The sequence below is a fragment of the Manacus candei genome, unplaced genomic scaffold (genome assembly GCF_025592945.1).
Source record: "Manacus candei isolate 608988 ecotype Guabito, Panama unplaced genomic scaffold, ASM2559294v1 h1tg000023l, whole genome shotgun sequence".
In the NCBI taxonomy this organism is placed as follows: domain Eukaryota; kingdom Metazoa; phylum Chordata; class Aves; order Passeriformes; family Pipridae; genus Manacus; species Manacus candei.
In genome coordinates this window covers 19,647,829-19,672,263 of record NW_026138071.1, presented here as the reverse complement: position 1 = coordinate 19,672,263, position 24,435 = coordinate 19,647,829, and the positions used below count along the sequence as shown (strand labels likewise).

The following is a 24,435-nucleotide window of genomic DNA, read 5'->3' as shown; positions in this document are numbered from 1 at the left end:
AGAAAGTAGTTTCTCCCATGATTATAACCTTGGTGTGTTCTCAGGGAGAGGTCCCATAGCAGTTCAATCTCATCTGAACTGTAGCTGCTGCTGCCCCACACATTTCTCTATCCCAAGCTATTTATTCTGTTCTAATAGAGAAGCACTTCAAAGAAAACTAACCACCAAAAGAGTGACTAATCTCAAGCAGAATCAGGCCCTAATCACACAACGGACAGGACCATCCTCAGGAAAGGGTGAAACAATGGAAATAGGAGCACAGTACTACACCAGCTTAAACTGTTATATATTGCTAAGGAGCCACACCCTGCAGCAGAAACTGCAAAAGTAGAAGCACTTTTTGGGGACTTGAACTCTGACAATGCAGCTTTAGAAAAAAACACACAGGCCAGGGTACAGGGAAACATCTTGGTGCAGTTAGCAGCATACACTTAGGTCTTCCTTTATATATTTGATTAAGCTAGGGAATAAGAGGGTAAAAGCCAGGCTCTGCTACTCTTACCAAAGAGGTAGGAAAGCCCAAGTGTTCAGGAGATGACAGCAACAAATTATGCTTCTGGTCAGGTTAGTTTTAGAAGGGCTTAATAACAAATAGAGATATCCGTGCTGCAAGCATTAAACTGAAAGATGACAAACTAATATGACCTGCAAACAGGACAATTTATTCATGAAATAAAGCTTCAGAACATGCAGTACTATCAGAAGGTGCCAGCACTTTAACAAAGTGTATCACTAGAAATTTCAGTCATACATCACAAATTTAATAGACAGAAAAAAATCTTCTGCTCTACTCCCACTCACACTTTAATTTCATTTCTTCTGAGAAAAATGCAACTGTGCTGTATGTTACTTCTAGAATAAGACTGTCTGACACAAAATGCATCCAGCCCTTGAAGTCAGGGTGATATAACTCTTGAGATCAGCTGAGTGGTAACAGCTAGGATAACACGCAAAGCCTCCCTGTAAGCTGTTCATATGAATTATGCTGCTTTTCACTCACTTCATCCCAAGTTGTCAAAAAGCACATATCAGCCTTTGTTCATCTGTGTTAGCTTGTTAACTATTAAACACATGGAGATGAAAACCACGAAGTACATGAAGCTGCATAATATTGTTCAAGGCAACGCTTTTCTAAAAAGCATGATTTCACTAAGAGGTTTATTTGTCCTGAGAAGATTATGTTTGCCTCAATGAATTTTGAATTCTGAAGTAAAACTTAGATTCCATAACTCAGATCCATTTTAACAACCACATCTTTCCAATTTTTCTGATCCTTTTTCATGGATTAACTTTGGAGTGAACATATCATGTTATATTAAAAGTGCCTGAGTTACCAGACAATACAGTAATATTTGGAAATCAGGCTCCTCAATTAATGCTAGTTAAGTACTCAAGATCACTCCTGAAGTTTAAAATTGTTGGTCTAAGATTTTGCCATTAAATCCACATATTTTGTGGCTTGTTCTAAAGTGACTATCCAAGTTTCCAGTGGAAAATATCTGAGTAATGACAACACTTCAACAGAATGGACTTCAGGAAAAATACTTGTATCAGATCTGACAAAGCAACAACAAACTGCAAGACAAAATGAGGTCAGAAAACATGCCTCTTATTTTGGCCTTTATATGGCTCTTATTTCAAACAACCAGAGAAGAAAAAAAAACAACATAGGAGTTAGTACCTGTGGCACAGAAACAATACTAAAGCAGATAAAATCAGCTGTTGTGAAACAGTAAGGAATTCGAGTGAACTACATGAGGTGCCTCATCCCAGAGATCAGCATAATTAGGATCAATGAATTCTGTATGTTGGGAGGTTTATTGTGTGGCTGTTAAAAGGACTACTTTCCCTTGGTGTTTATTTACACTGCTGAATGTTTGCTACAAAGCAGTTGAAAAGGAATGTGCTTAACAGCAAAAAACCATAACAAGTAAACAAAAATAAGTTAAGCATGCACAAACAAAAGAGACTAAAGTAATCTATAGTAATAATACTAAAAGGTATAAGAGTCAGGTATTCAAAGGGAAAAGTCAGCACAATTCCCAGCCATGCTGCATATTGTATTTTTGTCCTACTGGAATCAGTGGCAAAATTACCTATAAATGCAATGAGTTCAAAGTTTACTGTACAGATGAAAACAGAGTAATCTGACATTATATTTTCAACAGAAAATATAATTTGGGTCATTGTATCCTTGCTAATACAGCATCCAGCTCATCTGACTAACTGTAATCCCTCTCTGGTTTAGAGGACTCCTAAACACCGGATTATTTATAATGAATTTTATTCATTAGTACATTTCGTAGCATCTCCTGCAATAGCTGAATGCCAGCAACACAGCATAGATTCTCCAAAGTAAACTATATTCTTACATGTAATTCTAGGCAAATAAGATTTTTTTGAAAGAACATACAAAGCCTACTTTCACAAATATTCATCCAGGATTCAAAGTTTAATTTTTAGACAGCAACCTGAATTTGCTGTGCAGCAGAGAAATCAGTACTGCTATATAAACTAAAACTAAAAAGGGGTCAAAAATGTCTCCATAAAGCATGGACTGACAATCTTACATCCCACAAAGTAAATCATCAAATGAGTTTATTTGAAGGAAGCATAACATATGATCTCTTGCTTTATGCACTCAGAAGAAATAATAAATTTCTTACAAATCTCTTACAAGAACTCTTCCTGGCCACTGACCCCAATTCCAAGACCTGTAACCAATTATTGTTAGTTAATGGCATTCTATTCACGGCAAGAATAACAAAAACCTCCTTTTAATATACATACATTTCCATTTTGTTAACTGATGGTGATGTCCATCTCCATCTGAAGTATCAATAAGAAATGTACAAGTTTTCTCTCAGATTTACCTCGCCTTCCTTTTTATCTACTTCATTCCTTTCTCTTCCTGTCATCTAAAAAACCAAACCAGAAAATCCTAAAGGGGTAAATTACTTACAAGAAGAAAACTCATTGTAGAAAAAATAGATACACAGTATTTCAGTTCTGTTGACTGTCTCAATCACGGGTGAGAGCACCATTCTGTAGACTGATCTGGAAAAAATTATTTAAAAGAGGGACACAGAGTCAGGAGTTTAAGTGCTCTTGACTAGTGATACACTTTAATATATCTTGAGCAGGTCAGTTAACTTCACTGTGCGTATTTCCAAACAGATATATTATTTTTATCCATCTTTGAATAAAATTTTCACCTCATGCCTTCAAAGCCATTCTGAAAAGGATTATGCTCTTATTTGTTACTAAAGCCAAAAGTCATCAGATAGGGGCAGGTAAATTGTGATACTCTATGGCAATATGTGACACCATTTCCCAGTTAAACCATTGGAATAAAACACAGTAATTAACAGGAAATTATTCTAGATTCACTGTGTTCATTTGTGCTTCCATGAACGCAGCGCTTTAGGATTATTTATGTTCATACACTTCACCAATTCAATTAAGGAAAGTTTTTCAATGCCAAGACTTAAAATCTTTGTTTGAGATATATGATTATACATATATGCATCTTATCAAATAATATTGAAATTGTTTCCTCTCTTGCAAAATTATTCAGTGCCTTTCATCAATGCACACAATGCTTACAGTCCTCCAGAGTGATTCCAGCTAGTGCCATCCAAGCAGTCTTTCCATGGTCGTGGGCCAATCCTTTGAAGCATTCCTCTGCTGGCTGAGGATAGACACCCAGGAAGTATTCTCTAGAACACAGCATTAAATATATTCAGTATATATATTCATGCAAAGTCAGAGTATTGTCATTTTATCTTTAAAGTTTTTTTCACATCGTGGGGAAAAGTGATCATTCCCATGTCCTTCCAACCACCTGTGCTGCTGCCTTGGATGGCACTTGCTCTTTCTCTTTGTGTAGCCAGTTCTTGAGTGTCCATAGCCATATTGCACCTCATTACATACAAGTTGGCTCCAATACCTATAATCATTAGAAAAACAGATTTGTCAGAACAAAATTTCTCACCACTTCTACATTCTCTTACACATCTATAAAATAAATTTAGATCGAGTTCTAGCTTTTCTAAAGCTATGCTGTTGGCAACACATCTGACTCATTTAAAAGTTTCTGGACTGATAATGCCTCCACTTGCCCCATTAGTATTTAAGTTCAGTTTATATTTCTTTCTCAAAGTTCCTAGTCTCCAGGTGACTTCTTAATCAAAATACCTAATATGCACCCACTTAATTTCCTTTAACATTGCTATTTTTTCTGTTCCTTTATTTCAGGGTGCTAAAAATAAAGGTCTTTGCATACACAAAGGTATTTACTGAAAACAGACTAGATGTGTTTCATTACTTGTGTTTCATCCCCTTTTATCCACCCACATCAGCTTCATTGTCCATACTATAAAGTAACACCTAAATAATAATTCATGTTCCAAAGATGGGCCTCTTGGCCTTCTTGCTGAGTGTTCTGCATGAAAGAGCAAGGAAAAAAATGAGCTGATTTCATAAAGACTAAACTTCCTTCCACTACTCAAAAATGGAGCATAAGATATATATACACAATTTCTTTTCAGAGGTAATAATTGGTATATACTTTTCTTCAAACAAGCTGAACAATAAATTGTTCATTGTGTTTTAGAAAGAATCTTCAACATGTATTCTGTTTAGATCAATCTCCAAAACTTGGAAATACAATAAATGAGCACTTGTCTCCCCAAGTCCCCAGTGCTTGTTGCTCAAGAAAGATCTTAAAGTTCAGTCTGCTGGACTCAACCTCACACTGCAGAAAAAAGTAACTATTCCTATGGGCCTGGGACAACAACACCTTTAACAAAACTTTCTTAGCTGCACACAAACTGAAAACATCTTGTTTGTGACACTTTTTTTAGCCAACACTATAACAAGAATCTCTAGATTATAATCAAACTTCTAACTGAAAGAATAAATGCTAATTCCCATTTGTATGGAAAGGAGGATAAGTCAACCAAATCTAAATCTTCTGCTGTTCACTGCCAGCTACATCCGAGTCATATTCTTGGGTAAATATATTACAAAATAATTAAAAATAATTTCAGCTGTTTACAATACCAATCTAAATAAAATGCTAGTACATTAGAAGACCAGATTTTAAAATGAGAAACAAATATAAGTGGATTTATACAGACCCAAAAAAAAGTACACTGAAGTTTCACTTTGTTCAGTGGTACAATTTACCAATATTTGGAACATCAGGTAACAGCATTCCTGGTTTACTCGTCACAATTCTATCAATAAAGGCCTGGGTTTCTGCATGACACACAGTCCTTCTTAGGTTTAGCTGATATTTCTTTTATTCAGAGCAATGATTTGATCAGAAGTCCTTGCTGGATGTTCTCTGAGCATTCCCTGGCACTTAACTTATTACAGGCCCAATCCTATTCTTTTTTCTACAAATGAGATCCAGCCAAGATTCACAACAGAGAATTTTCTGTGTGGTCTTTCTTATTTTCTTCAGCATATAAAGCATTCTTTTTTATAGTATTATTTGCAATTCTTCGCAAAGAATAATTGTCTTTATATGAATTTACTCATGCTGAAGTTCAGCACCTCCCACACCTTACAAAATGGAAGGAGGAATAATTATTTTGTGACTCTAGTGATCCATCAGAGACTGATGGATCACAATAATAGCTTTAGACTGACCAGCAATCCAAGGCCTGAAAGACCTATGTACATTTTTCAAGTTTTGAAACTTATCACTAGAAATGTGCCTAAAAATGCCAGGAGGACAGTCCTACAGTGACAGACAAAAACTCAGTCTATGCTCCAAAGAGCTGACAAGCCACTTATCATCTTTCTACTCAGAAACAGAAGCACAAGCAGAGGTTGTAGTGCAGGTCCCAGCAATGAAGACAGGACTGCCCAATTCTGATCTCTGCTCTAATGCTCAGCCTGCTCAATCATACTGAATCCAATAAAGAAACCCAAATCTGTTTGAAAACAGTCTACAAATAAATTATTTTCATTAAGCATTCAACAAAAAAAATCTCTCCTAGCAATTTTCTTATGGATAAAGGAATCCTAAAGCTTCAAGTTTCCCTGGTAGTTCTGCCATTTAAAAACAACAAGCAAAAAATGGGACAAAAATGCCACCAAGGCAAATCATACAGCTGGTGATCCTGAGAGATACAGACTACAGTTAACCAATAGTGATGTAAACTCCTTATGCCAGATTGTTTAAGCACAGAAGAAAGCACAAATGCACATAATTAAGATCTGATGTTTGCTTTTTCCTCCGAACACAAATGCAGTATTTGTGTTTGAGCACTGGCAGTAACAACTGTGAACTATGCTATTAATGTCTGATTTAAAAATGCTTGTGGCAGGATCCTGTCTGGAGGAACAAAAATAAAAATGTATGGATACAAAACAACAGTGAAAATTGCACTAAGAAAATTAAAAGCAGTGATTACAGACAAAAAACATGTATTCTCCTCTCAGAAAGTTATTCATGTATAACTTTTCTTAAAATGGATCCAAACATTGCCATTCTCAATAAAAACTAAGTTTTTGAGTGGATATATTTTTAAAGTACATGCAAATCCTTGGTTTATTTAAGGGAGAAATATAGCTCAGTACCATTTTTCCTTATTTTCCACAAACATTTTTCAGGTGAAATAAATTGTTACTAAATTAGCCAGGAGTCCAGCTGCAATAATGGCTTCATTTATTAACTTGAGTTTTTAAGAACTTATATCTTCAAAGGTATGTAACAAAACTGAGGCTTCTGGATTTCAGTAAGGGATGCAATGAAAATTGCCTGTAGTTTCAAGAAGCATTTCACACCAAATTAAGGCATTCATTTGCTAGACAGTCTCCTAAAATGATCTCTGGCTCTAAATCAGTATCTGATTATCCATGAAATTTAGCTGTCCATCATAAGTGGCTAAAGTAGACACTAAATTATAAACATTAAATTGTTTCTTTGCCTGTTCCTATCTAAACATTCTGTAGTGTCTGCTAATGCTAAATAAAATCAGTCCTCTTCTGTGAGATATGCACTTTGAAATATGCTTGTGATTATTTTCTGAATTTTTAAGGACACACAAGACTGAACACAGCCAAAACAGAGGCTTTGGAAAACCATGATCCAGGTAAGCAGAAAACATCCATCCTGTCATCTTCTTGCTGTGTGTGGGTTTCTGGCAGCCACTTCAGCCAAAGCATCCTGCCAAAATTTGTCAATTCACATTGCTATCAGTCACATTGCTTCCACTGTTAGGTTTAACAAAAACAAAACTTCACAAGATGGCACCAAATTAAATCTTGAAAAGCAACAGCTCTGTTGAACCTGTAATCAATTACAGATTTTTGTTTAGTGTTTTGGGGGTTTTTTTGTAGGTTTGTTTGATTTGGGGCATTTGTTTTTTGGGGGTTTTTTTGTTGTTGTTTTTTTGTTTTGTTTTGTTTTTTTTTTCAGAAAAACATAAAGGGGCAAACCTATACCAGCTAGAAACACTGAATGTCACCAGGTATTCTGAAGATGGACTTTCATTATAAAAGTAGCTGAGTGAAGCCTGGTAACAAACCTCCTCACAGAACAAAACATCATTCTGCATGGCTTCTGGAGATGAATTAGGGAATCACAGAATGGCTAAAGTTGGAAGGCGTGTCCAGAGACATCCAGACCAACCCACCTGCTGAAAGCAGGATCAGCTTGGGCAGGTTACTCAAGACATCTGAATATTCCAAGTATGAAGACCCCACAACCTCTCTAGGGAACCTGTCCTGATGTTTCATCACCCTTATAGAAAAGAAGTTTTCCCTTATATTTAAATGTAGCTTCCTGTACTTCAGTGTATCTCCACTACCTCTTGTCGTGTCGCTGGGCACCTCCAAGAGGAGTTGGGTTTCACTGTCTTTAGTCACTTCAACAGGTGTTTATACACCTTGTTAACACCCCCCTGAGCTTTCTTTCTTCTAGGCTAAACACTCCCAGCTCTCTCAGCCTCAATTTGTATGAAAGATGCTCCTGCCCCTTAATCATATTGCCAGCTCTTGACCAGACTGCTCTGGTGGTTCATGTCCTGTGTAGTGGAAAGTGCTGAACTGGACATGGTTCTGCAGACATGACCTCACCAGTGCCAATTAGAGGGGAAAGGACCACCTCCCTCAACCTGCTGGCAACACTTGTCCTTGCACAGCCAAAAGTATCAGTGCCCCCTGCCATAATGGTGCACTGCTGGAACATGGTCAGCTCAGTGCCCACAGAACCTTTTTGGCAAAGCTGCTTTCTGGCTGCCAGACTCCTCCTCCACAGGTGCAGACTTTGCTTACCTTTTTTCTGAAGTAAAATAAAATACAGCAGCTTCAAGTGAGTTGCATCTGGAGAATTGTCTTTCCTCCCAGCTCCTTTCCTCTAATCTCTTTCCTCACTCCTCCCCAAAATTTGTTTGTTTGGAAAAACCTTTAAATTCAAAGCAAATCTTGGAAGACAAACCAAAAGCTACTTAGGTTTGACAGGACTTCAGCTTTAAGTCCTAGAGCAGAGCAGAATGACTGTCAACAGGCGTTTTCAACCCTCTGCAGGTGAACAAACCTGAACCAGAACTATCCTTTGGAATCCAGTGTGGTATCAAACATTACTGATAGAATTTCACTCACAATGAAGCTGTAACTCAAGTTTATAACAGAGCCTTATGAAGGGACTACTATGTCATCTTTGCTCATTGTTTATTCTCATGTATAACATTGCCCAGAGAAACTGTGGATGCTCTATCCCTGGAAGTGTTCAAGGCCAGGCTGAATGGGGCTTTGAGCAACCTGATCTAGTTAAAGGTGTCCCTGCTTATGGTGTGGGGATGGAAGGAAAGTCCCCTCCAATCCAAGCTCCAATCTAAGGTTCTACGACTTTTGGAATCATAGACATGAAACCTATTTTCTGAATTTTCATCTTCAAATACAGTGATACAGCTCAACTTCTTATTGTCCTGCAGTGAATACAGCCTGTAAGAATTAGGCTGTCATTTCCTTAATTACTCAGATTCATGAAAAGCTTACTTGTGTTTGTTATTGAATGAAAGAAACTTACCTTCCTTCAAGTTCCTTTGCAAACATTAGACCTGCAGTATCAAAACATCAGTTTATCAGACCTTCATTGAATACTTCAGATCTGAAAATAAGGAGCACTGTTGATTTTACTTGTTTGTCCTAAAGCTCTAGTGATAGTTAATTAAATCTTTTCCAGATAAAAGTTTCCTTATTGTTAAATTTTAACATTAAAAAAAAGAACCTTCTGCAGAATTTCTAAGTGGTATGCCTTTTAGAACAGATTTGTAGTGTATTTGGGAGAAAGCATATCTGCATTTTACTAAAAGTATTCAGGATGAAATTAAGAATGAGAAGTTTTGCATTGAAAATGAAAATAAAACCAAAGCCAACAGCAATGCTTCAGCCAGAATTCTTTGCATATTTATACATGACCATTGGGAAAATAAACGCCTAGAGAATCTTTTCTCTCAGTGCTTTCTTCTCAGGAGCTGCTGGCTGAGAAAATAATGATAAATGCCAATCTGGAACAAGAATTTTCAATTCTAAGCAGCCTTACTTGCAAAGCAGGGAATGCTGCCTGCCTGCTCCCCTACAAAACACATGGAAGATTCAGTTCCTTTTCCATAATGGCCCAACTGCTACTAAACAAGTTATTTCTCGTAACTCAGACCAGGCACCACCTTCCTCCCAGAAACATTTTTGTTTTACTTAAAAAAAAACAAAACAAAAAACACGAACCAAAAAACAAACCAAACAAAAAGCAACAGCAAAATACCCACCCAAACAACTTTAAGTCTTTCTCCTTGGTAGAGAGACTAAAATATTGGTATGCTGCCCTTTTTTGTATTTAACAAAACTCAGTAACAGTTTATTTTATTTGGGTACTGAATGTTAGAATGTTAATATTTGAAGGTTTGACATTCAAATATTGCTTTATTATCAATATCCCCACGTTTGTGCATATCAAATATCAAAACAACGCCCTTTTATGAAAAAAATGCAAGTCTTATTTTTCTATCGAATAGAAGAATTTAAAAAGCAACTTTGAGCTGGTATGACAAAAAAACCCACTTACAAGAGCTGCAAATCTCAAGTACTTCAACAAAGAGAAATTAATAGTAAATACAAAAGCTTTATAGTGCCTCCATAATAAAAACCTTCTCCACAAGGAGAAATCTGAATTCTACTGATTGGCTTTGTGTCATTTTAATATCTGACCTATTTCAAAACTCACATGCATCTGAGAACAGTTATGTCACTTGTGTCCTGCACGTGTTTATTTTAACATAAGGGAAAATGTTCTGGCTCTTTTTGCATAGAAGAGTTGTTCTGATGCTGGCACTGTAAAAACTCATATCAGTCTATTGGCTTTTTAAATAAATAATGCCTATACAATTGAAACTTCTTTTTATAATGTCTAGCTCTATGAAAGTACCACTCACAGACAATCCTGCTGGGATGTGAGCATTCTTAGATGTACTTCCACTATCTAAAGATACAGCTGTGTCTTTTTGGCAGAAAACTGTCTTTCACCTCACCCTACATATGAATCACTGGGCTACTTTCTGCTGGTAGATGTACGAATGTCCCCATTCACATAAACACTTTCCTCCAAGTTTAATGTTATCATTAACTAGTATCCATTTAAATTAAAGCCCATGTATTTAATACTTCTTGCAAAACTATCACAGGAAGGACTCCTAACTCCCAATTTGTTCAGTAAATTTCTAGTCGGGATAATGTGAAATGTGTCCAAGGAAGATAAGAAAAAAGTAAACCTATTATCGGTAGGTTTGAATTCAGTCTAGAACAGCTGGTATTTGCAATAGCAAAGCTCTGCAAACAGAAGAAGGAAAAAGCAATGGCAGATACATCAGACAAGTGGGAAATAAGCCTCATCTTTCTTCTGATCAGACAGAAGTTTCTTTTGGGAGAAGAGTTAAAAATGCTTTAGGAACATGAAAAACAAGATGCCTTCTTAAGTAACATACCAACAGGAGTTGCTTTAATTAAATGAGATTGTTATAGGCATAAGTATTTAGCATTGCTAGTTGACTATATTCATGCCCTAAGGGAGGATAAAAATTTGAGATTTCAAGTATGCAGTAAATAGCAAAAACCTCAATTCTCCATATCACACATATAATTTTCTGCCTACACTTGAAGACAAGTCCTTTGATAAAGCTGAAGAGAAGTACACGCTTAAATACTTTGAATGGTAATAATTTAAGTTATTAGATATACTTTTATTTACAGTATCATATATATTACTACTGCTGAAATCTTCCAAATCTATCTACAAACAAAAGGGATATTCCACATTATGCACCGACTGCAAGAGGATTATTTGCATTGAGAATGAAGAATCACCTGATACTGTAAAGTGACAAACGTTGCCTGTTGCACACTTTCCACTGTCATTACTGATTGGAAAATATAACTGGAAGCTGAAGAATTCCTGTATCCACTAGAAGTCCTATAGTTAAATCTGTCCCTCATTTGACACTGCCATATTTGACTTGAATAATACTTTTTAAAATCAGCGTCCCATAAACAAATGAACTGTGACAGTCCTGAGCTTTTGCAGTGCTCTACCCAAGAAAATACTGTTCTCTGACAAACAGCTTATTTCAAGTTGAGGACCTATTTGCCTTCTGTTTGTGTAATGTACCATGTAAGCAATGTCTCAAACCACTTTCGGAAAAAAAACTTGACCAGTCAATGTGGTATCAGTTCCAGAAATCCACGGTGCAAAGATACTATCTGAGGCCAAATTCTGACCTCGTTTTTGTGGATGCAGCGATCAAAGTTAAAATATGGGATGGCAGAAGTTAATTGCATGCTCAGTACAGTGTGGTACCCATCCACAAAGTCAGAATATTCTAAGGAAGAGAATAAGAGAGAAGGGAAATTGAGATACAAGCACACAAGCCAGAATTTCATAATTTCACTGCCAAACCTCAGACTGCAGAAATAGTTAGGGGGCTGAGTTTTGTCCATTTCTTTAAGCAAGAAAATCCCCTTCTATTATACTACTTGGGCCACTGTATGTTCTCTTAAATCCCAAATATATTTCCTAATTTATATTGACTTATACCAGACAGCATAAAGTTTCCTTAAGCCACAAGATTTTCTTGTATGCTTAAACAAACTGCAAAGAACAGAAACTTTGTTTGTCGTTTAACCATGTGCTCCATGAACAGCAGAACTACCAAAGCTTTTTTATGGACTTGTGTCTTTTGCTCTTAAATTTTCTATCAGAGTAATTCCAGCCCTTCCTACCCACCACCTACCTTCCTGTGCACTGGACCAGGACAAAGACAGCACATGCTGGTTCCAATGTGCATACCCAACACATAATGAATTTTCAGTGTATTGCTTTCAAACATGCTGTACAGAGGCTGAATTCCCCCCAGCTTTCCTCCAGCAGGGGCATTCATTTGACTCATCCTAATCTATTAATTCAGCAGTTTTCCCAATATTCCCAGGTTATCTGCAACTCCTGCTCTCCACTTACAGCAGCCAATAGAGGCAATGGAAAGGACTGACAGAAAGGTATTAGAAAGATAGACAGATGCGTGATTAAACAAAACCAATTTCCACAGGAAAACAGAACAAGAGAAAGAGGTGTTTTAAGCAGTAGCAGTGGTTCCAACTACTTTGTACATTCTTAATTTTTTTCAGCATTGAAAAAAAAACCAGAAATGAGATCCTATATCCTGTTATTTTAGCAGCATCTCCACACAGCTGACATAAAAGGAACATGGATTTATTTTTCATGCTGAAAAGCTTTTATTCTCACTTTCATACAACTCAGTAAATTGCCTAGAGAGTGATTTATTCTCCCCTATGATCTCCTGAATATCCATACACACACAAAAGATGGATGCTGGCAGGCAGAGCTGTCAGTAGGAATTTCAGCAGAAGTAAATTGTTTAGTACTTATAATGGAGCATAATAGCTGTAATTTCATTTGAACTGTTGCCACTATTAAAATTACAAGCCAAGACCCTGCCATTCATCACTGTGCAGCCACTGGGAATTTCTCTGTGCATACCACCACAGAGACAGGTAACTGAGTCCTTAAAGTGTTACCTTACCCAAAAGAATGATGAGCCAGGCCCAGCACTTTCTCTCAATAGTGAAAGACACAGCTGCATATCAACTGCAAAGGAGTTTCCTACCAGTTTTTACCAGGTGTTTTCACAGTTATTCCAATCCTCTGCCAAAATGCAAACTGGCAATTTCAATGCATATGCAGTTAAAAAATGTTTAAAAGGAAACTAGAATGCAAAATATAATACACAGATATGCAAATACGTATATATGCACACTGCACATGAGTTGGGCAGGAAGCATGTTCTTCTGAAGATCACTGAAATACCATGAAATATTACAGTTGCTACATATGAACAGATATAAATTCAAATATATGGAATACTTGGCTAAAGTTATTATTGTCACATCAGGAGACAGTTGTTCGTCACTTAGAATTTCATTAAAGCACCTATTAAAATGCTTTAGTCTAAGTGCTATGACTAAAACAAACCACAACATATTTTCTTGATCTACAAAAATGATACAACCAGAATGCTATTCTGTGCTGTTTATGTGGGCTCCAAATGAAAGCACAGGATTAGCATACATGCTATAGAGGCAGTGAAACAGAGACAATTCCAGAAAAAGTTCTTTGAGTGTCATAAAGATGACTTTTGCTGTGGTACTCTTTCTAGTTAGAAACTGCAGATGTAGTTGCCTCTGCCAGGTTAGACTAATTAACCCCTCTGCAGGAACCACAGAAGGCCTGTATGGGAACTCAGAGAGACTGAAGAGGCGAGTAAGCCCTTCCTTCTCTCTCTCCAGAGCAATTAATGTTCACACATTAATTCACGTCTCTCATCACTGCTAATCAACCATAATATACATTATTTCTGCCAAACTCCCTGAGATGTATTGGTAGATTTCTGCAAAGTCATGAAAAAACATTATGCACTTTACTTCCCTGTCCCACCTACAGAAGGAAGGAAAAATGAGCAGTGAGCTGCACCTGCAGGACAGGCTGTTCTGCTGCAACTCAGTGGTCAGCTCATGACTGATCTCATGTATAAAAACTGTGAGGGCTGCTGTGGGGAAAGAAGAGCAGATGTAGTAAGACCAGCAACATGTAAAAAGAAAACATCTTTCTTTTTACGATAACAGAGAACAGAGTAAGAAAAAATTGTAAATTTGTAAAGAAGAAGAAAGCAGAAGAGGAATGAGGCATCACAGAAAAAAGAACAAACATGAAGGCAGACAAAGGCCCCTCAAAATACAGTATATCATGGGTGATATTTTTAAGGACTGATACACACAATTATTGACTCTGCTTACTTATTTCAATAGCCACATGACAAAGTTTGGAAGCAAACTCAGAGTGATCAGTCTCCATCACAATTTATATTATGCCATGGAAGATTTTTTGGATCTTCTTGAGAGTAGGAATAGGTTGGTGCTTTCTATTTTAAGGGGAGAAAAACATGTCATGTACACCATTATTTCCTATAACCAAAAGAGAGCCATTTTCATTATTTGGTAATTGTGTGTATCTGCATTCTGATGAAGATACAGACTAATGTTCATGTTCTCCCACAAGGCTCATGTAGCATTTGGGATGAAGCTGAAAGCCTCTATGCCACCCTGTATATTAGCTTTAATTACCTGGTAACAGTTGCATAATGAACACACTGTAAAAGGATTTCTGGGCAGAAGTACCAGCATCAACTTTGGTTACCAGAATTGTCACCACAACACTAATAATATCTGTAAACCATTCTGGGCAAGTTAATCTTTCATCTGGAGAAACCACAGAAGGAAATATAGGCCACAGGAGGATAAGAGCACAGATTTATTTTTTTCCATGCTAGTGATAGTAATTATTCACATTTCTCAACAATAATTACTACATTGGAAACTTTCACTCTCCTTACCACTTCCCTTTGATGGATCCTTACTACTTCATCAGGTATCATAACAGAGCTCTGCCTTTGCAAGCAAACCTGACCAACCTAGGTCCAAGTAACAGACTTTCAGAGCACAGGCATTATTTTTCCTCAGTTTCTCTGGGCTTTTTTTTCTAAATTATCATCTTCCTATGACAAAAGCAGACCACTTGGTTTTTTCTTACATGTATACATTTAGTAGGTCTCACCTAATATTGCTTTAGCACAGGACCTAATGGGGAACAGAAGTGATAAGGCTTCACTGGCCCTTCTAATTAAAAGTTTTAGCATCAGCATGAACCAGAACTGCTCAGAATTGGATTAAGAAAATCTGCCTCTATGAACTGAAATAGACAGTTCTATAGGTGTATGAAGGAGTTACAGCTCTTTTCCTAAATAATTTTGCTTCATTAGCAGAGGCATTAAGAAAGTTTCCAGTCAGATTATACCCTTTGGGCATGGTCACAGGGAAAAATCCTAGGAGCACAGGCAGGAATTCCCAGAAGAACTCTAGTTTCAAAGACTGCATTTGGAACTGACTGCTAGCTTTATAGTAAAGGCATTAAAAATATTGTCTATATTAATTATCTGCTAACAAAAAAAAAAAAAAGCATTGTTGAAATGCACCTCTGATATCAGTCTTCTAAGACATGAAGGGTGTTATAACACCTATAAGGGTGTTATAACCAGATAAACTGTTCTGATACAGATTTTTCAAACTGAACCACACAGCACCATCTTCTGGTGACCAGAATCTGGATTTGCTTTTTCAGGGTTTGAGAAACAAGCTTTAAACGTATCAAAGACAATTTTCATTAAAAAAAAAAAAGTAGTGTTAAGTTTAAAAATAAGCAGTTTAAGACAAACATCTATAAAACACAAGTCAACAAAAATTTTAATTAATCGCTGTTATTCCTAGAAACACAAAGAGAAAAAATATCCTTTAAAATGTCTTACTCCATCAAGAGGGTCAGGCATCAACTTTGTTCTGGTTTCTACAAATAAAGAAAAATACGTATTGCTCACATACTAAACAATGGAATCCCAAGTATATATCACAACGTGATGTCCTTCTGAGCGTCTGTGTGGACCCTCAGTGACAAAGGTTCAGGTCTGCTTTCTGGAAGAGCCTTTGGATGAGCTTCAGAACACAGAAACTGAGAACTGTTTAGCTGGTTCTGTAACGAGCCCAAAGACATACTCACAAGAAGCAGAAGTGTGCCAAGGAGACCATGACCACCTCATTGCTCAAACTGAATCTCTGTGAGCAGGCTGCACAAAAACATGCAGGCTAGAATTTATACCTAGAAAACAAGCCAATCTAAAGCATTCTGCTCGTTTCTAGCCTGCTACACGAACAAATAATCCTAGTGTCACCATATGTCCTTTCATTTGTTGAGTTTTCCAACAAGAAGAAACCAGTCAACAGTTTAATTACTTGATTACACAATCACTGGTCAGTTAGCGCTGCTTCCTTCACAACTGACTCAACTAGTGAGAGTCAGACTTGGCATCTGGTGGCTTCCCAGGTTTGCATACAAGTGCTTTTAAGCAGACTAGGAAAACACAGCAAAGGAATGAATACGTGAAATACCAAAATTCCAGAGAAAGCAACCGGGTACGGTCAGGAGTAAAGGACAGACTCTGTTTCCTTGCTTTGTCTGCCGCGTAGAACGCACAGTTTCGCACAACAGCACGCACCAAACCCCCCCTCCGCGCGTCCGTCCCGCAGGACAGAGACACCCCCTCACGGCCCCCGCCGCTGCCCTTATAACGGCTCCGTGACGTCACGGCGGGGGCGGGGCACCGGCCCGGCGCGCGGCGCGCACGTGCGGCGCCCCCTGCCTGCTCCCTCCCGAGGGCTCCGGGGGCGGGGCCGGCGGGCGGGGCCGGGGGCGTTGCGCAGGCGCGGAGCGCGGCGGGCGCGCGGCGCGCGGGCGTTCCCATGAGCCGGCGGTGTCCCGCGCCTGCCGTCGCTGCCGCCGCCGCGCTGCTCCTGCGGGGGCTCGGCGGCCCCGCCGCGCTCCAGCTGGGCAACGCCATGAGCCTCTGCGGGGCGCCGGCCGCCTGCGCCGCGGGGCCTGCGGGCGGCGGCGGCAGCGGCGGCAGCGCGGGGCTCTCGGCGGCGCGGCTGAGCCCGCCGTGGCTGCGGCTGCCCGAGGTGCCGGGCGCGGAGCCGCACCGCGCCAACGAGCTGCTGCTGCTGCCGCCGCCCGCCCCGCGCGGCCCGGCCCCGCTGCCGCAGCACCACGTCGTGTACTTCCCGGGGGACGTGCAGGTACGGCGGCAGGGCTGCGGGAGGGAGCGGGGCGGCGGCGCTGCAGGGGCTGTGCGGGTGGGCTTTGACGGGCTGCCGGGGCCATCAGAGCTCTGCCCCCGGGGAGCATCTCGCTGCCCGTCACCGGCGGGCACAGCGAGCGGGAACGGGCCCTCCGGAAACCTGAGCTGGAGCAGCAGTGCAGGGGAGGTGAGTCGTCTTCACGGAATGAACCAGGTTGGAAAAGACCTCTGAAGATCATCGAGTCCAATCCAACAGGACTGTGTCAACCAGACCATGGCACTGAGTGCCACGTCCAGTCTTTCCTTAAACACCTTCAGGGGCAGTGACTCCACCACCTCCCTGGGCAGCCCATTCCAATGTCTAATCACCCTTTCTATGAAGAAATTTTTCCTAATGTCCAACCTGAACCTCCCCTGGTGCAGCTTAAGACTCTGTCCTCTTGTCCTCCCACTAGTTGCCTGAGAGAAGAGACCAACTCCCACCTGGCTACAACCTCCTTTCAGGTAGTTGCAATAAGGTCTCCCCTGTGCTTCCTTCGTTCCAGGCTAGACAACCCCAGCTCCTTCAGCTGCTTCTCAGAGGACTGGTGCTCCAGACCCTTCACGAGCTTTGTTGCCCATCTCTGGACACGCTCCAGCACTGAAGCACTGCCCAGTGCTATAGTGGGGATGGCAGTGTCTGAAAGCGTGTCAGGGACTGTCAGTGGAGACAAGATAATGAAACCCTAAGATGGCAAGTTGTCCTCACCAGGCAGAACACCATGTCACCGTGCAGGTGTACGGATAGGCCAGACGCTGTCCTGGAGGAATTTGACGGGCACAGGAATCTGATGCTTTCTCAGCCTGCCCTGAGAAGGCAGTTGTGGTCTCTGAGCTGGCAAGAAATTGCAGAGACCCTGAAGTGCTGTCCCTGCGCACATGGTCAAGCTCTGTTACATTGCATGCTCTGGCACTTTGCATAGCCAGCTAATCTCAAATGTCATTACTACTTCTCAAAAGCAGGGGTGGTGGCTTTTTCTTCTAAGGAAAAGGCTTTCCTTTTCTGTAAGGTAAAGATGCAGAACTTTTTATTTTAAGGATTGAGATGGCCTAAGAACCCCTGCCTGATTGCCGTTTCTGGGTATGGCTTCATTATTGCTTAATAAAATAAATGAAGTAGTATTCTTTGCCATTATGACTTCAGATATAAAGACCATTCATGACTTGGGGATAGGTTTTTTCCATCTATACCCTTTATGGATGTGAACAAGGGCAATAAAGACTTCCTACAGCTGAATGAGAGGGATTTTTTTTTTCTGTATATCAGATAGAAAACTTATTACAAAGTTCTAAGTCTGTTGTTGATTTGAAATAAGGGAATTGGTATTTCCATAGATGGACATAATACAGTAAAATTATGTATTCTGTGTCATACTAAGTTGAATAATACTTTAATCTTCTTTTGGCATGAAGTCAACAAGAATTATTAATACTTTTGTGTGCTTATTTTTATTGTATTAATTTTGGGAGTATTAAAAAGTGTGGTAAAAATATTAAAGTAGAATAAGTAAACCTAAATGCATCTGGTTTTTTAATGTGTTTCTTGTCCTGCAAGCCTAGCAAGTGAGCGCCTCTAATGCATGTTTCTCTCTTACAGTCCTTTCTTAAAAATATGAGTACATTGGAGCTGAAGTCTTTTCAGAATGAAGTAATGCATCTTTTGTGTTTTATTTTTTTTAATTTTTCAGAACTATCATGACGTCATGTCTTGCCATCCAGAAAACTTTCAGTGGGAGCACTGGAGTTTCGAAAATGTTGCTACCATACTTGCTCGCCGGTTCCCCAATAGCTTTATTTGGGTCATAAAGTGTTCTCGAATGCACCTGCACAAATTCAGTTGTTATGACAACTTTGTGGCCAGTAACATGTTTGGAGCACCAGAGCACAGCACTGACTTTGGAGCTTTCAAGCATCTCCATGCTTTGCTAGTTAATGCATTCAGACTCTCTCAGAATATTCTGCTGTCCCAGAAAAGTGTGCATGGTGTCAGCAAGGATGCAAAAATAGCTGCTTGTAAATCACAGCCGCAGTCTGTTCCTACAACAAATGGCTGCTCATCCACGGAAAGGGAGAGAGATTGTGAATGCTCCAATAATTCTGCTGTGAACTTCATGGTACCGTCTGCTGTAGGTGCAGTGTCGTTTACTTTGATTGGCTTCAGTAAAGGTTGTGTGGTTTTGAACCAGCTGCTTTATGAGCTGAAGGAAGCTAAAAAAGACAAGAACACGGATGCCTTCTTAAAAAACATAAAAGCAATGTACTGGTTGGATGGTGGTCACTCGGGAGGAAGCAATACTTGGGTTACTTACCCTGAAATGCTGAAAGAACTTGCAGAGACAGGAATTGAAGTTCATGCTCATGTTACACCGTACCAAGTGTTTGACACAATGAGGTCATGGATTGGAAGAGAGCATGAGAAATTTGTACAGATACTTGAAGAATTTGGTGTGGAAATAAATGATCAACTGCATTTTGCTGATGACGTTCCCTCCTTAGATAACCATTTCAGAGTTCACGAAGTATTCTGAGACTGTGTATCTGAACAGTACATTCATTGTAGAAGCACTTTTAACACTGTAAATGTTGTCATCCAGATTTTCAACTTTGACCAGATGCTTTCTGAAGAGAATACTAAATCAGTTCTGTGTTGCTAATAGATTCTATGTATAAATTTCAGTAGCTTACAAAGGAGTATTTGGGACACCATAACTATAACAGATGTAATTTGATTCCTGGAAAAAAGTGTTAGGAAGAACTATCCTATACATGTTCTTTTGTTAAATGTGAATGTTTATTTTAAACTGTTGGTAGACTTTTTAGTCCTGGATATCTAATGTGATATACTGCATTTAATGGGAGTTTAAAGTACTTGATAATTTCAGATGTCTGGATACTTCAGTTTAGTGGCTTCCAGTGCTAAAAGCATTGGTCTTTGTCAATAACAGATTTATGGTTAGTTTTTTGTTTTGAGGAAATTGATTGTTAGAAGAACCTTAGTTATGTATTTTGGTGAAAAGTGTTCTATTTAGTTAATTAAATCTTCCAGTTTTGTAACATTTCTCCTAATTGAAACCAAGTTACAAATATTCACCTTTGGAATAATAGTGCCAATGCATTTTTCTTCCTTATGTGCGCCTTGCCATTTCTGTCACTGTAAAGTTTCATTAATTGATTGTGTAGTATCTGCCAGTGAATAGCCATTTCAGCTGGGGGCTTGAAAATTTTGGCATAGCTATGTTAAGTAACCAAGAATGTTGATGAGCGTGTAGCTTATTCCTCTTTCAGCATACCTTGCTATTGCTTTGACTAACTTCTATAAGGACCAGCAGTAATATCTGTATTAACATGTGAAGAGGTGTCTTTGTCCCTGCCTTGGAGTGGTAAGGTTTTTCTTGGTAATTGCTGCATTGATGTTGATCTAAATCGAGCCATAAGTACATAATGTGTTACAAATTGCATAAAAATTTTAGACTGTGTTGACTGCTTCCAAAATGCCTCAGTTTTAAAATCTGTTATGTATTATAGTAGTTGCTTCTAGAGCTATCCAAAAATCTATTTTCAGAGCCTAATCTGGTTCAGGCCCCAAACCTGAATGTTTTTGAGAAAGAAATACCAAAAGATGGACAGTTATCGTATTAGTGGAACTTTTCTACTGTCGTAAGTAACTTTCCATTTATCTACAAAACTTAGAATCATTCTTAAAGACAACTGCAGTTATTAACAATGAACCAGAAGCTGCAAATGGTTTTGGATTTCCTGGAAGTATAGGAATACAAAAGCAAGTTAGCAAAACACTGTGAAGATTACACAAACAATTGTGGCTAAGTTCTGAAAAAAGGCATTTTATTCAACTTTGGTCCTATGTTTGATGGCTTAGTGACATCTTTGCCCTGCTTCTTGTTTCCCATGACTCTTACACTGGGAGGAAGGTCCTGAGTCATCTTTCTTATGGTGGCATCATTAAAAGTTACAGGGTTCACTGTAGACAGCTCTTGGCAGAGGTTATGCATATTAGTCATTACTGAACAATGAGAAAAGTGTGTTGAACTCCTAAGAAAATTTTCTTAAAACTCAAAATATTGAGGGTGGTAGAAAGGATTATATGTGCACCTTAAAATTTGAAAGTGAACTCTATTGCTAAAAATGATGTACCTAGTTGATCAAAAGGAGAAATTATTTATTTAATTGATGGAGAAAAGTGCAACATGCAAACCAACTCCTAACACTGTATAAAGGAATCTGAAATCTAGTTCCCTCAGCTTTTTTTAATTTTAGACTCTTTCTTGGAGATATTGTTCAACCCTATTTGTTGATTACCATCTTAGTAGGCTTATAACAACTTGTTTATGTGTTTCAAGGAACATTATTTCCCCTTTTTGGTTCTTCTGATAACACAGCATATGTGAGGACTTTTTTCTGTAAAAAAAAAATGGGTCACCTAAAGAAGTGGCTTTAATAGAAAGCCTACAAATGTCCTGAAATATATTTAACTATCCACTTATAAAACAAAACTTTAAAAAATAAACCAACAAAAACCCCAAAACACTCTACTCATTTTGCTCCCTCTCAGTTTCAGACTGACCAGGCTAACACTAACACTTACCCTATCCAGTAACTGCAGATCAGAGATCAATTTTTAAACAATTCGGTGCCTGCCAAAACAACGGGACTTGCAAGCTTTTGGAAACAGCTATTAAAATATTGACATTGTCTTCAAAAGTTTCTGGATGGCTGTCCTATCAAAATACTACTAACTTGTTTGATGGAGGCTGCCTACAATAACTCTTAAATAGGCTCAAGTGTTGCTGCATTACTTTGAAGAATAAGCACTTTGTTGTAAAACTAATCTTGTTATGAGACCTCATGTTGTGGAGGGAAAACTGACTGGTTGTTTTTCATTCTTTAAACAGCTGTAGTACTCTGTTGGAATGTGCCTCTGTCATTCATTACAATGCATGCTAAAAATAAATTTTGCAAACAATGTAGAAAATAAACTATTTCTAATGGGTGAAACCACTTTGATGTGAATGTAAAACCATTAAACAGGGAATGTGCAGTTAAGTTTTGTGGATTAAACTTTATCAGGTGTTTGTGGAGACCTAGTTTAAAAAATCAGATTTGATAACTTTTCTTCAAGGAAGCTTTATATTTGTGCAGTAAGCATGTGTAATTCTAAAACAGCTTACTGGCATCTCACATGCATGGGAAAGCTGGCACGAAGTGTGCAAGGGTGTGAACATTTCTGTGTTAGGATGAAATGGGTTTGTGTATGCCTGGTTTTCAATGTTAACTATAAAGGCAGATTCAAATAAGCTTAGATGTAAATGCCTAAAGTTAAGTGGTTCTTATAGTGGTTTAATTCAAGACACTTCTGGTTTTGAATGGAGTGAGCAATGTTACACAGTCCTTAGTTCAACCTAGTAATGACTGGTGTTCTTTATACTCCATGCTTGTTTCTTGTACAATAGACAAGACATTCTTCATATTTTGAGAAATGCCAATATGTTTTAAACTGTGCCTGTTAAATTCCTTTAAAGCAAGGCTTGATTCTGTGAAACTGTCTGGATGACTTAAATGATTTTGTGTGCATCTAAAATGCTAGAAACTTTGGTAACTTTCTTCCTATCTAGGACTGATTTAATCACGTCTCTGTAAATGCTGATTCATTAATGAGTATTGGCCCATAATTCTGAAAGATGATTAAGGGTCCAATCTTTAACATGGGGCTGAAAGGAGCAATTTTCTATGTCCTCCCATTGATAACATCCTGCTGCCTCCCTTATGTTAGCACAAGCACTTTATGGTAAGCTGTTCTGTCTTTCTAAATTAACATAACTGCTGATAGAGATAACTAACAGGAATCCTATGTATTTAAAAAGTCACCAAAATTATTTTAAATAAGACTGCTATGTCAGTTCAGGAGTTAGGCTGTTACAACTGTGAATATGCACAGATAAAAATGATTGTGCATGAACATGTAGTCAGATTTTCCCCACAGGTTATTTTTGAGCTATTTGCAGAAAGGAAATATCACCTGTGTTTTCTTCCCTCTTACAGTGCTTCTTACCATGCAGTTTTTCCAAAGCTAACACTTACTTCATCCCACCGGATAATCAGTATTTGTTGTCTTGTACAGACTGGAACTTGAAGCACTGAGGTTAAAGTCTACCCATTCATTTACCTTGAATGCTTATTTTAAATTACACGTGTATTACATCAGTTAATACAAGAATTTAAAGAACAGTAAACGTTCTGGGATGTGTGTGCTCAGTTGTGAGCCACATTTTAGGTACATCAGAGCCTGGTAGAATCCACAAATATGAATGTGTCCTTGTGCAATACAAAAGCAAAGATGGATGTCTCAGACTACAGCCCATAAGAGACAGCCTCTTTAAATCACCTTCAAACTTACTTCTTCACAATCTTTTTAATCTTATATTGAAATCTCATTTCATTTTTGTAAGGGTGGTAGATTAAATTTAAAAAAATTACTTCTGATGGTCATAACCTCATGAAAATGTAGACACATTTGAATATTGCAGATGGAGATTCTAAGACCAAAGCTGGTTTTCTGTGCGTGTTGTTGATCTCTTAACCCTGTTCAGATGCAGGGTGACTGTTTTTAACTTAAATAAAGTAACATGAAGTCATTACGCCAGTAATGCCACCTATGTGGCAGATAGGCACTGCTTCTTCCAGTGCCAGACATACTGTTCCTGACTAAAATCATCGTATTGGTATTAACAGCATAATTCTCTCTTCCTGCTGGCAAAAAACACTTGCACAGAATTAGCTGTTCCACATCACTGTGGAAACCATGGAGGACTGATTCAGGCAGTCATTTTGCAGTTAGTGTAATGTGGGTTATAAAGTAGTGATGGCTTTGTCATCCCTTCCTGTCATTAGGGCTTCATTACATGTTTTCAAGTGACCCAAGAAGTGTCAAATTCTACTTAAGCAAATGACCAGAAAATCATCTGGTAGAAAAAAAAAGAAAAAATAAATTATTATCTGTTTTTAATTGATGTGTATAAACATCTTATACACTTGAAAAGGAACAGAGTGCTATTACTTCTAAGTTCAAAATAAATTTTCTTTCTTTTAGTAAGCTCTCAAGAGAGCACTTTCAGTC

The 24,435-nt window shown here is 38.5% G+C and overlaps 1 protein-coding gene and 1 long non-coding RNA gene across 3 annotated transcripts in view; one reads left to right on the top strand and one right to left on the bottom strand.

Annotated features, from left to right (window-relative positions):
* The window catches only part of LOC127470967 (uncharacterized), a 96,434-nt gene extending 79,615 nt beyond the window's left edge, over nt 1–16,819 (bottom strand). For both annotated transcript variants that reach the window (XR_007904475.1, XR_007904474.1), the window contains exons 1-4: nt 16,579–16,819; nt 3,845–3,949; nt 3,607–3,719; nt 2,963–3,057 (exon numbers count right to left, since the gene is read on the bottom strand). This is a non-coding gene — a long non-coding RNA (uncharacterized LOC127470967). The remainder of the gene's footprint in view (nt 1–2,962; nt 3,058–3,606; nt 3,720–3,844; nt 3,950–16,578) is intronic.
* A 56-nt stretch (nt 16,820–16,875) lies between these two features.
* Nucleotides 16,876–22,374, top strand: CUNH2orf69 (chromosome unknown C2orf69 homolog). The gene is made up of 2 exons (XM_051787119.1): nt 16,876–17,262; nt 18,992–22,374. Exons 1-2 carry the CDS (start codon nt 16,930–16,932, stop codon nt 19,829–19,831), a joined length of 1,173 nt encoding a protein of 390 aa, XP_051643079.1. The 5' UTR covers nt 16,876–16,929; the 3' UTR covers nt 19,832–22,374.
* The last annotated feature ends 2,061 nt before the right edge of the window (nt 22,375–24,435 follow it).

Bases quoted from the DNA above. Each gene is read 5' to 3' on its own strand.
- CUNH2orf69 (XM_051787119.1), top strand. From the start codon at position 16,930: ATGAGCCGGCGGTGTCCCGCGCCTGCCGTCGCTGCCGCCGCCGCGCTG. The intron at 17,263-18,991 runs GTACGGCGGCAG...TTAATTTTTCAG, and splicing joins ACTTCCCGGGGGACGTGCAG to AACTATCATGACGTCATGTC.